The 12,859-nt window shown below is 41.4% G+C and overlaps 2 protein-coding genes across 2 annotated transcripts; both read right to left on the bottom strand.

Annotated features, from left to right (window-relative positions):
* Positions 1-247: 247 nt before the first annotated feature.
* On the bottom strand, positions 248-2,349 carry LOC309719394 (E3 ubiquitin-protein ligase TRIM7-like). Its single transcript, XM_082555509.1, has one exon. It carries the CDS (start codon positions 2,181-2,183, stop codon positions 732-734), a length of 1,452 nt encoding a protein of 483 aa, XP_082411635.1. The 5' UTR covers positions 2,184-2,349; the 3' UTR covers positions 248-731.
* A 2,988-nt stretch (positions 2,350-5,337) lies between these two features.
* Positions 5,338-8,356, bottom strand: LOC309719395 (nuclear factor 7, ovary-like). The gene has a single exon (XM_082555510.1). The coding sequence runs from the start codon at positions 7,829-7,831 to the stop codon at positions 6,380-6,382; it is 1,452 nt and encodes a 483-aa protein (XP_082411636.1). The 5' UTR covers positions 7,832-8,356; the 3' UTR covers positions 5,338-6,379.
* Positions 8,357-12,859: the final 4,503 nt, after the last annotated feature.

The raw sequence follows: 12,859 nt of genomic DNA on the forward strand, positions 1-12,859 counted from the left end.
AATGAACTTTAGTTTGTATGAATACAACTGAATAAATGTCAGACAGTCAACATTATTCTGCAATGACACATTTTAAAGAAAAACATGGCTGAATTATTATGACAACCTACACAGTTTGGTTTATTTTGCAACATAATGGAGAACATGCTATAAGAAACACATTTAAATGAAGCAAATCACTTAAATGAATCACTGACAGTTAAGTTTTAAAAGATGACATTAGGATTATTTAAGTCAAGTCTATCATTTTGAAACCATTAAAACACAAATTGTCACGATGCTGTTATTAGCTGATATGGATCTAAATAACTGATGAAGGAAAGGAAAGTGACATTTATCAGTGCTTGTTCATCAATGTCTGACACATGGAAGTTTGTTCAACTTCGCACTGTTTAAATGTGTAAAAACTGTTTCATGAACACCCAATGACTTGAAACTGCTATATATTTGTCAAAAAAGGAAAAAATCAACCAAAAAAAGAACAAATAAATATAAAGTTTTAAGGACCTTCAAACTGAATTTGCAAGAAAACAAAGCAAAAATTACTTTTATCCTTTAATTTTACTGTGTTTTGAAAATGATTTTTATCACATTGTATAAAATGCTTCAGATACAAATCTTTCTTTCTGCAATTTCTTACCTAAAAAATAAAAACAGGAGTTGCCTAAATTGAAAAACAAACAACCACAAAACAAGCTGTAACTAAAAGGATGAGACAAGAGAAAAAAAGTTCACAGAAACGTCGTTGCAGTTTTCAGAGAAATCTCAGTCTGACAGATTTTGATATCAGAGGTTTTGGCATTTCCTGCCTTTCCAATACCAAAATATGGGAAGAGTTTCTCAGTGAAAGTGTGTCTGTGAGTGCAGATGTGAGTCATGTCTTCAGGGTCATAGAAGGACACCTCCCCCCTGTCATAGTCCAGCTGGACTCTGATCCTCTGGAGACTCTTCTTCACTCTCACAGTCCGATCAACAACATTGATATATTTTCCACTGTTATGCAATAAACACCAGATTCCATATTCTGTTGAAGAAAAACACTCTCCCTTCCTGTCAACTGACTCTTTAACTAAACCCACAGTCCAGCCAGGATGGTCTCCCACCTCCACCTCCCAGCTGTGTTTCCCTGAGCTGAAACCCTCAGAGCCAAAAACAGTGGGATACTTAGTGTTTCTCTCTGGATGATCAGGAAGCTGCTGCTTTGTGTCTCCACGCCTCACACTGGTCAGATCATCAGACAGATAGAGATAGGGGTTTGCAGTGTTTGGGTCCAGAATGACAGGACTGAAGTGGACCTTCTCCTTCATCTTCTCCCACACTCTGAAGGACAGGTTGCCCAGGTGTTTGGCCACATCTATCAGTGCTCCTGAGACCAGCTGTGGATCTGACACTGAGCTCTGGGCTCTGGCTCTGCTCTGAGTGTCTTTATAACTGCTGAGGAATGGCACGCTGTGTTTCTGCAGCTCTTCTTCAACAGCAGAGATGCTGTCTGACAGAGAGGAGATCTGCTCCTCAATCATCTTCATCTCTCTGCTGATAGTCCTCCCCTTCTGCTCCTCTTCCTCCCTCAGAGCTGTCAGTCTGGACTCCTCTTCCTCTTTCAGGAACTGCTGGAGCTTGTTGAACTCTGCTCTGATCTGCCTCTCTGTGGACAACAGCTGCTTCTTCATGTGTTCCCTCACTTCATTGTATGTTTCCTCCACTTGTTTGTATTTGTTCCTCTTGTCCTGCAGAGACTTTAAGTCAGATTTCAGCTGCTCCTTCAGGTCACTGACTGCTTCTTCTACAGGAACCACTTTGTGACTCTGGTGGAGAGAAAAGTCACACACAGGACACACAGCTCTGTCTTCATCCTCACAGTACCAGTAAGGGACGTCTGGATGTTTATCACACACCACCTCCTCCTTCTCTTCCTCCTTCTCGTTTTCTGTCTCAGGTGAGCTCTCACTCTGCCCCTTAGCAAAGGAGTCAGCAAGTTCTTTGAGAGCAACGTTTATAGATGCTTCATCCTTTGAAGATTTTCTTTTACAAATGGGACAGTTTTTGTTTTTAGTTTGTTCCCAGAATTTCTGCAGGCAGCTTGAACAGAAGCTGTGGCCGCAGCTCAGAGACACAGGATCTCTGAAAGTCTCTGAACACACGTGGCAGCTCAAGTAACCTTCTAAAAGCAATTTCTCAGCCATCCCTGATAATTTACAGATTACTTAAAGGACAAGACTCACCGAAATACAGTCACTCTGACTTTTGAACAAAATTGTATTCGTCAGTACAGATCCCAGCCTTTACTGTAATGCGTTCCCGGGTGATCGTGAAAGTGAGTCTTTAGGTTTCATTTACTCTCTTATGGGTGGAGCTGATATCAATGACCCCGCCATTTTACTCTGTCACCACTAGATGGCGCAGTTTTTCAGAGTGTTAAAGAAATACTGCATCAGACATGCTCATACCTGTCTGTGTCTGTGAACTTGTGCAGAAATACTGTTCAGTTGTGCTGCTGTTTTAAAGGCAGGTTAGACACTGAGCAGGTCAACAATCTGTGGCAGGGTTAAAAAAGTAGAGACAGACAGACAATTTTGGATCATCAGTTAACCTAACCTGCATGTGTTTGAACTGTGGGAGGAAGCCAGATTACTCGGACTGAACCCACAGAGACAGAGGAACAACATCTAAGCTGCAGAGAAAACCCCCACCCTGAATAAACCCAGGAACATGTTGTTGTGAGGTGACAGGACTCACCACTGCATCACTCTTCACTAGGATTAATCTGAAAATGTTCTAAACAACATGCAGTGGTAGGTAAACTCTAAAGAGTGCTGTGACATTATTATTATTTTTTATTTTTTTGCCAAACCAGCATTTTATCCAAATAAAGGTTTAAAGACCAATAATTTATTATTTGGGAAAGATGCATCACTTCAAAGTATTCAATTCAATTCAAAGTAATATCTTTAAACTGGACTTACTGTCCAGTACAACCTTCAGGTAACATGAAAATATTATGTTTAAATTTTCTGTCAAAGACATTTATCTATACAATATAGAATAGAAGGTCCCGTGATGACGTAACTGCCTTCATCACCTGGATATCTGGGAAGATGAACCAGTCCTTTCACTTGTGACACCACCATGAAACTGCAGTTTCTCTTTACATGTCTAATCCTTGTAGCCAATTTAGATACCAACAAGTCAGATGAGGCATCACTGAGATGAGCTGGAGACACTGTAAACATCTGCCATCTTCTTTCTCCAGCCAGTGACAACACGGAGTCAGCTTCTCTTCTTAGGGTGTCTTTCACTCTTTCCCCCACTGCCTCTGTTTCCAACCTTAGTGCATCATTTCTCTGCAGTTGGCTCTTTCTACTTTTGTTATGTCTCTTTTTTTCATTGTGGCGGGGCCTGATCTGCAGTGCCGCTGCAGGTGAGGCAGACACATCAAAGCGGCATCCACAATCACGCCTCTCCGGCATAAACCAATGAACTGAGTCCAGAGTGAATGTTGTTGTTGTGTATGTGTGGCTGGCAGCAGGGAAGCTGCAGCTGCGGGGTGTTGTGACAGCAACCGTGCAATAAAAGTGGTTAAAGATGCTGAAAAGCATAAGTGTGTCATCGGGTCTGTCGTGTGTTGTTTACTTCCACCTCATTTTTGAAGAAATCTCATCGGACACATTTTGATATCAGAGGTTTTGGTGTCTCCTGCTTCTCCAACCTCAAAAAATGGGAAGAGTTTCTCAGTGAAAGTGTCTCTGTGAGTGTAGATCAGAGTCATGTCTTCAGGGTCATAGAAGGACACCTCCCCCCTGTCATAGTCTTTCCCTTTGTCTCTTATTGTCATGTTGGGTTTCTTCTGTATAATAATATTAATCCTCTAGTTCTCTGATTCTTCTGATTATTGCTCTGTTCTCTTACATGCTTCACGTGTTTCTCTAACTTCAATAAAATGTGTTAAGGTGTTATCAATAAAATGACAGTTTAAATAGAAAGTTCAGCGTCCTTCTGTGTTTACAGACACATCAGACAGGCTTTGATGTATTTAACTGACAGAAAAAAAAACAGGAGATTAATGAACTTGTTTTGCTGATATTTTCACAATATTTGTTCATCAGGAGAAAAACTTGAACTCCACAGTTAATAAGACTAATTAGTATCAAATACAAATACAGAGGAAATGTTCTCAGCTTCAGTATTTGTATCAAGACTTGCCTGATGAGGTTTTCAAATGTTCAGTGTTTTCATTATAACATCTTCAGTGAGTTTTGTAAATCCTCCATGCAACAATAATAATTAAAAAGACTCAAATTGCTTTCAAATACAGCAGGTGTCCAAAAAAGGAGAAAAAAAACGTTATTTTTAGTGTTTCAGCCACTGAAACAACCAAAAGATGAACTAGTCAAATTGTTATTTAAATGGTTTTTGATCACTTTTAGTCGCTCCAAATCACAGTGACTAACAGAAAAGTTTCAGATCAGGCTTCTCAGATTTCTGCCTGCAGGCCTGTAGTGACGGCTCTTGACCTTAAATGACAAGAAATGAACACATGACTGTTCTGTGTTTCAGTCATCAGCAGTTCATGTTGTACATTTGTTACTCCAAGAGATATTTTAGTGTTTTCTCACATAGAAAGAAATTGATGGAATTGATTAAAGATTGAAAGATGAAACAAATACATTCACAATAATTTACACAAAAATGTAAAATGAACCAAAGGAAAGAAATTCACTGAGATCTCACTGAACTACAATGAAAAGTTCTAAAAGTCTAAAACAGGTTATTATCAGTTGTTTTGGCATCTCCTGCTTTTCCAATATTACACGAATCTCAGTGAAAGTGTCTCTGTGAGTGCAGATGTGAGTCATGTCTTCAGGGTCATAGAAGGACACCTCCCCCCTGTCATAGTCCAGCTGGACTCTGATCCTCTGGAGACTCTTCTTCACTGTCACAGTCTGACCAACAACATCAGGGCTGCACAGTGGGGACTAAAATGGCACTGATGCCTCTAATAAATCATCATTCTGTTTGAATTATCAACGATTAAATAATAAACACAGGTTTTTTGTGCAGCCCTACACACAAACTACATGAAGTTTCCTCCTCTTACTTTTCCTTTTGTCTCTTATTGCTACTTTAGATTTCTTCTGTATAATAATATTAATCCTTAAATTCTCTGATTCTTCAGATTATTGCTTTATTCTCTTAGGTGATGCACGTGTTTCTCTTAACTTCAACAAGATGTGTTAATGTGTTACCAATAAAAGGACAGTTTGAATACAGTAAGAATTAAACAATAAAAATTAAGAGATCAAATTTTCTTCTATGTTTATACACAAATCAAAACGCAGCCAGACTTTGATATTTTTATTGACAGAAAATAATCCAGGAAATCAGTGAACTCATGTTTCCGACATTTTCATCATATCTGCTCTGCAGGTGTAAAACAGGAAATCCACAGTTAACAAGACCAAATGCTGAATGTGCTGATGTGATCTGGAATATGAAGTGAGAGTTCACAGAAACACACTGGAACAAACAGCAGCTCCAACTGTACAAATGTTCAACAATTATGAAATAAATGCTTTGGGTCAGTCAGTAGCAAAGAAAACAGTGTCTGTATCTGACAAAGCAATTTACACAGAACTTAGGAACAATAATGAACTTTAGTTTGTATGAATACAACTGAATAAATGTCAGACAGTCAACATTATTCTGCAATGACACATTTTAAAGAAAAACATGGCTGAATTATTATGACAACCTACACAGTTTGGTTTATTTTGCAACATAATGGAGAACATGCTATAAGAAACACATTTAAATGAAGCAAATCACTTAAATGAATCACTGACAGTTAAGTTTTAAAAGATGACATTAGGATTATTTAAGTCAAGTCTATTTATCATTTTGAAACCATTAAAACACAAATTGTCACGATGCTGTTATTAGCTGATATGGATCTAAATAACTGATGAAGGAAAGGAAAGTGACATTTATCAGTGCTTGTTCATCAATGTCTGACACATGGAAGTTTGTTCAACTTCGCACTGTTTAGCTGTTTAAAAACTGTTTCATGAACACCCAATGACTTGAAACTGCTATATATTTGTCAAAAAAGGAAAAAATCAACCAAAAAAAAGAACAAATAAATATAAAGTTTTAAGGACCTTCAAACTGAATTTGCAAGAAAACAAAGCAAAAATTACTTTTATCCTTTAATTTTACTGTGTTTTGAAAATGATTTTTATCACATTGTATAAAATGCTTCAGATACAAATCTTTCTTTCTGCAATTTCTTACCTAAAAAATAAAAACAGGAGTTGCCTAAATTGAAAAACAAACAACCACAAAACAAGCTGTAACTAAAAGGATGAGACAAGAGAAAAAAAGTTCACAGAGACGTCGTTGCAGTTTTCAGAGAAATCTCAGTCTGACAGATTTTGATATCAGAGGTTTTGGCATTTCCTGCCTTTCCAATACTGAAAAATGGGAAGAGTTTCTCAGTGAAAGTGTCTCTGTGAGTGCAGATGTGAGTCATGTCTTCAGGGTCATAGAAGGACACCTCCCCCCTGTCATAGTCCAGCTGGACTCTGATCCTCTGGAGACTCTTCTTCACTCTCACAGTCCGATCAACAACATTGATATATTTTCCACTGTTATGCAATAAACACCAGATTCCATATTCTGTTGAAGAAAAACACTCTCCCTTCCTGTCAACTGACTCTTTAACTAAACCCACAGTCCAGCCAGGATGGTCTCCCACCTCCACCTCCCAGCTGTGTTTCCCTGAGCTGAAACCCTCAGAGCCAAAAACAGTGGGATACTTAGTGTTTCTCTCTGGATTATCAGGAAGCTGCTGCTTTGTGTCTCCACGCCTCACACTGGTCAGATCATCAGACAGATAGAGATAGGGGTTTGCAGTGTTTGGGTCCAGAATGACAGGACTGAAGTGGACCTTCTCCTTCATCTTCTCCCACACTCTGAAGGACAGGTTGCCCAGGTGTTTGGCCACATCTATCAGTGCTCCTGAGACCAGCTGTGGATCTGACACTGAGCTCTGGGCTCTGGCTCTGCTCTGAGTGTCTTTATAACTGCTGAGGAATGGCACGCTGTGTTTCTGCAGCTCTTCTTCAACAGCACAGATGCTGTCTGACAGAGAGGAGATCTGCTCCTCAATCATCTTCATCTCTCTGCTGATAGTCCTCCCCTTCTGCTCACCTTCCTCCCTCAGAGCTGCCAGTCTGGACTCCTCTTCCTCTTTCAGGAACTGCTGGAGCTTGTTGAACTCTGCTCTGATCTGCCTCTCTGTGGACAACAGCTGCTTCTTGGAGTGTTGAATCACTTCATTGTATGTTTCCTCCACTTGTTTGTATTTGTTCCTCTTGTCCTGCAGAGACTTTAAGTCAGATTTCAGCTGCTCCTTCAGGTCACTGACTGCTTCTTCTACAGGAACCACTTTGTGACTCTGGTGGAGAGAAAAGTCACACACAGGACACACAGCTCTGTCTTCATCCTCACAGTACCAGTAAGGGACGTCTGGATGTTTATCACACACCACCTCCTCCTTCTCTTCCTCCTTCTCGTTTTCTGTCTCAGGTGAGCTCTCACTCTGCCCCTTAGCAAAGGAGTCAGCAAGTTCTTTCAGAGCAAAATTCATAGATGGTTCATCCTTTGAAGATTTTCTTTTACAAATGGGACAGTTTTTGTTTTTAGTTTGTTCCCAGAATTTCTGCAGGCAGCTTGAACAGAAGCTGTGGCTGCAGCTCAGAGACACAGGATCTCTGAAAGTCTCTGAACACACATGGCAGCTCAAGTAACCTTCTAAAAGCAATTTCTCAGCCATCCCTGATAATTTACAGATTACTTAAAGGACAAGACTCACCGAAATACAGTCACTCTGACTTTTGAACAAAATTGTATTCGTCAGTACAGATCCCAGCCTTTACTGTAATGCGTTCCCGGGTGATCGTGAAAGTGAGTCTTTAGGTTTCATTTACTCTCTTATGGGTGGAGCTGATATCAATGACCCCGCCATTTCACTCTGTCACCACTAGATGGCGCAGTTTTTCAGAGTGTTAAAGAAATACTGCATCAGACATGCTCATACCTGTCTGTGTCTGTGAACTTGTGCAGAAATACTGTTCAGTTGTGCTGCTGTTTTAAAGGCAGGTTAGACACTGAGCAGGTCAACAATCTGTGGCAGGGTTAAAAAAGTAGAGACAGACAGACAATTTTGGATCATCAGTTAACCTAACCTGCATGTGTTTGAACTGTGGGAGGAAGCCAGATTACTCGGACTGAACCCACAGAGACAGAGGAACAACATCTAAGCTGCAGAGAAAACCCCCACCCTGAATAAACCCAGGAACATGTTGTTGTGAGGTGACAGGACTCACCACTGCATCACTCTTCACTAGGATTAATCTGAAAATGTTCTAAACAACATGCAGTGGTAGGTAAACTCTAAAGAGTGCTGTGACATTATTATTATTATTTTTTTTTTTTGCCAAACCAGCATTTTATCCAAATAAAGGTTTAAAGACCAATAATTTATTATTTGGGAAAGATGCATCACTTCAAAGTATTCAATTCAATTCAATTCAAAGTAATATCTTTAAACTGGACTTACTGTCCAGTACAACCTTCAGGTAACATGAAAATATTATGTTTAAATTTTCTGTCAAAGACATTTATCTATACAATATAGAATAGAAGGTCCCGTGATGACGTAACTGCCTTCATCACCTGGATATCTGGGAAGATGAACCAGTCCTTTCACTTGTGACACCACCATGAAACTGCAGTTTCTCTTTACATGTCTAATCCTTGTAGCCAATTTAGATACCAACAAGTCAGATGAGGCATCACTGAGATGAGCTGGAGACACTGTAAACATCTGCCATCTTCTTTCTCCAGCCAGTGACAACACGGAGTCAGCTTCTCTTCTTAGGGTGTCTTTCACTCTTTCCCCCACTGCCTCTGTTTCCAACCTTAGTGCATCATTTCTCTGCAGTTGGCTCTTTCTACTTTTGTTATGTCTCTTTTTTTCATTGTGGCGGGGCCTGATCTGCAGTGCCGCTGCAGGTGAGGCAGACACATCAAAGCGGCATCCACAATCACGCCTCTCCGGCATAAACCAATGAACTGAGTCCAGAGTGAATGTTGTTGTTGTGTATGTGTGGCTGGCAGCAGGGAAGCTGCAGCTGCGGGGTGTTGTGACAGCAACCGTGCAATAAAAGTGGTTAAAGATGCTGAAAAGCATAAGTGTGTCATCGGGTCTGTCGTGGGTTGTTTACTTCCACCTCATTTTTGAAGAAATCTCATCGGACACATTTTGATATCAGAGGTTTTGGTGTCTCCTGCTTCTCCAACCTCAAAAAATGGGAAGAGTTTCTCAGTGAAAGTGTCTCTGTGAGTGTAGATCAGAGTCATGTCTTCAGGGTCATAGAAGGACACCTCCCCCCTGTCATAGTCTTTCCCTTTGTCTCTTATTGTCATGTTGGGTTTCTTCTGTATAATAATATTAATCCTCTAGTTCTCTGATTCTGTGGGAACAACACGCAGGGAAAATCATCACAGACCCCTCACACCCTGGACACAGACTTTTTGACCTGCTGCCCTCTGACAGACGGTACAGAAGCCTGCAGACCAGGACCACCCGACACAGGAACATATTCTTTCCCCTCACCATCTCCCTCCTAAGTCTCACACTGCTTCACACTGCTAGACTGCAATAGATGTGTGTGTGTATTGAGTCATTTACATATTGTTGTGATCCGGTAGAGACACCATCTACCGGAAACAAATTCCTTGTATGTGTTTGAGCATATACTTGTTCAATAAACGCAATTCTGATTCTGATTCTGTTGAGAAAATATCAACTTTGTCTCCATCTTGTGGTTTTTGCAGGAACAAAACTGTTCACAGTTGCGGCCACATGATCAGGTTTCATTGCAGTACATCCGGAGTCAGTCTTTGGTGAAATTATAAGTAGTGTGCATGAAGGTTGTGCTGTCCATTGGCAGGATGAGATAATTATTAAGCAACAACATTTTTTTTCTGAACATTAAAGAGAAATCTCAGTTTCAGATTTTTATTTTATTTTATTTTTTTAATTTTTGGAATTTTGGAATCACCTCACAACATGCTGGGAAAGGCCTAGCAGGGTAGACAATGTTATTAAAGGAAAACAGAAAATCACCACTTCAGATCCATTGTCCCCTGCATAAATCAAGTCATGCTCCCTCCCAGTGTTTCATAGTGCCTGGGACGTCATGGGCCAGATTGTAGCAAAGCCACTCCAGACAGAAGAATAACCAAGTAGATCACACGTGGATAAATAGGTGAAAACTACCTGTAGCCATTTCCTTTGACTGTTCTGGGTTCCTCATGTAGTTTGAAGTGACCAACAAAATGTTGGACTTATTATTAGTTGTTTTAGATATTGTAATGTTTTATTGTTTCTGTACTGATATTGTTTTACTTAGTGATTCATAGTTTTATTCTCTGAAATGTTTTGATTCTATTGGCATGCTGGGAATTCACTCACTTTGTCTGGTGATAGAATTTGTTTACATGTTTGTTTAGTGGGGTTGGTTGGCTTCCTGCAGTTGTCAGATATGTCTTCTCATGTTTTTCCCATTTTTCATACAGTTTTAGTAATGTTTTTAATAAATAGCCAGTTACGGCACTTAATCTGCACTTACTGTTTTGGCTTCTTATTGAAGCCTCTGTGTCATTTACCCTGGTCTTACTGTTTTTATTTATTTATCCTATTTTTCTATTCCTTTCAAATGTGTCTGCTAGTGGATCTCTGTGACACCGGATGAGGCAAACAGAAACCTCTAAGTTGCTCTAATAAGTTTTGTTTGTCATGTACTGTGTGCAGTAGGCAGGAATGGTGGAACAAAAGGTGAACTTCTCCTGTCAAATACTAAAGTTGTTCCATAAACTACTTGTGTTTTATGCTTGTTTCTGTGCAGTGTGGACCACAACAACACAAAATCACCTAAATTGATTTTTGTTTCACGTTACAGAGGCAACTTGCTGAACAGTTCTGTGATCAATATTCTAACATGTCAGCTAAAAATAAAATAGGAATGAGAGTTATAATAACTTTTGATTCACTGAAACACTGAAACTCAGAGTGAAGTGTAAAAAATAAAATTAAAGCCTTATTATAAAACATTTTGTGAACGACAGATGGTGTAACCCTGGGCACATCACTGTGAAAGAACAACTCTGCAGCAGAGACATTGAGCTGTTAGCCGTTAGCATGCGTCCGTACTATCTGCCCTGGGAATTCTCGCATGTTATCGCAATAACAGCGTATGTCCCCCCCTCGGCCAACGCGGATGCAGCCTGTGACACTCTCCACTCAGTGGTCAGCAGACTGCAAACACAATCTCCGAGAGCCCTTCTCATAATATCAGGGGACTTCAATCATGCCTCTTTGGACTCCACACTGCCCACCTTCACCCAGTATGTGACCTGCTCAACCAGAGACAATAAAACACTGGACTTACTGTATGCCAATGCTGAAGAGGCATACAGTTCATCACCTCTCCCTCCACTGGGCAAATCTGACCACAACCTGGTGCACCTTGTCCCTGTGTATGAGCCCTTAGTGCGCAGGGAGCCACCAGCCACCCGCACAGTGCAGAGATGGTCAGAGGAGAGCGAGGAGGCTCTTAAGGACTGTTTTGAGTCGACTGTGTGGGAGGTGATCTGTGACGACCATGGAGAGGACATCGACAGCCTTACTACATGCATTACTGACTATATTAATTTCTGTGTGGATAACACCGTACCTACCAGGACTGTACGGTGTTTCTCCAACAACAAACCTTGGATTACCCCAGAAATTAAAGCTGTCCTCAAGCAGAAGAGGAGGGCCTTCAAATCCAAAGACAAAGAGGAGTTGAAAAGGGTGCAGAGAGAGTTGAGGGGACTGATAAGGAATGGGAAGGACAGCTACAGGCAGAAGATGGAGAACCAGCTTCAACAAAACAACGTTGGTGAAGTCTGGAGAGGCCTCAGAACCATCTCAGGCCACAAACAGCAGAACTCTCTGCCTGGGAGGGATGTGAGGTGGGCAAATGAACTGAATCATTTCTTCAACAGATTTGATTCAACCATGAGACAGTCTACAACATCGGCTGCAGACTCACCCACCCCCACTGCTGCTGTTCCACCTCTGACACCTCAGACACTTCACACCTCCTCTATTCACCCTGCTCACTCCTCCCCACCCCCAACAACAGCATCCAATACACACTCAACACAAGGCTCCAGCCTGTCTCTCTCAACCACCCAGGTTAGGAGGGAACTGAGGAGGATTAATGGCAAGAAGGCAGCGGGCCCAGATGGCATCAGCTCGAGGGTCGTCAGGTCCTGCGCGGACCAACTGTGTGGGGTGATGGAGCACCTCTTCAACCTGAGCCTGAGGTTGGGAAGAGTCCCACAGCTCTGGAAAACCTCCTGTGTTGTACCAGTGCCAAAGACTTCACGCCCCAAGGACCTCAACAGCTACAGGCCGGTGGCTCTGACATCCCACCTGATGAAGACCCTGGAGCAGTTGGTCCTGGCTCAGCTTCGGCGCCTAACAAGCTCATCACTGGACCCACTTCAGTTTGCCTACCAGCCTGGCATTGGAGCGGATGATGCCGTCATTCACCTCCTACATCGTTCCCTCGCTCACCTGGAGACCGCTGGAAGCACTGTGAGAATCATGTTCTTTGATTTCTCCAGTGCCTTCAACACTATTCTTCCCTCGGTTCTGAAGGACAAGCTGGAGAACTCTGGAGTGGACCATCACCTCACTACCTGGATTTTGGACTACCTCACCGACCGACCACAGTATGTGAGGACT

Source organism: Aulonocara stuartgranti (genome assembly GCF_965226115.1).
Source record: "Aulonocara stuartgranti genome assembly, chromosome: 12".
NCBI classification, from domain to species: domain Eukaryota; kingdom Metazoa; phylum Chordata; class Actinopteri; order Cichliformes; family Cichlidae; genus Aulonocara; species Aulonocara stuartgranti.

Coding starts and splice junctions, on each gene's coding strand:
- LOC309719394 (XM_082555509.1), bottom strand. CDS start 2,183: ATGGCTGAGAAATTGCTTTTAGAAGGTTACTTGAGCTGCCACGTGTGT.
- LOC309719395 (XM_082555510.1), bottom strand. CDS start 7,831: ATGGCTGAGAAATTGCTTTTAGAAGGTTACTTGAGCTGCCATGTGTGT.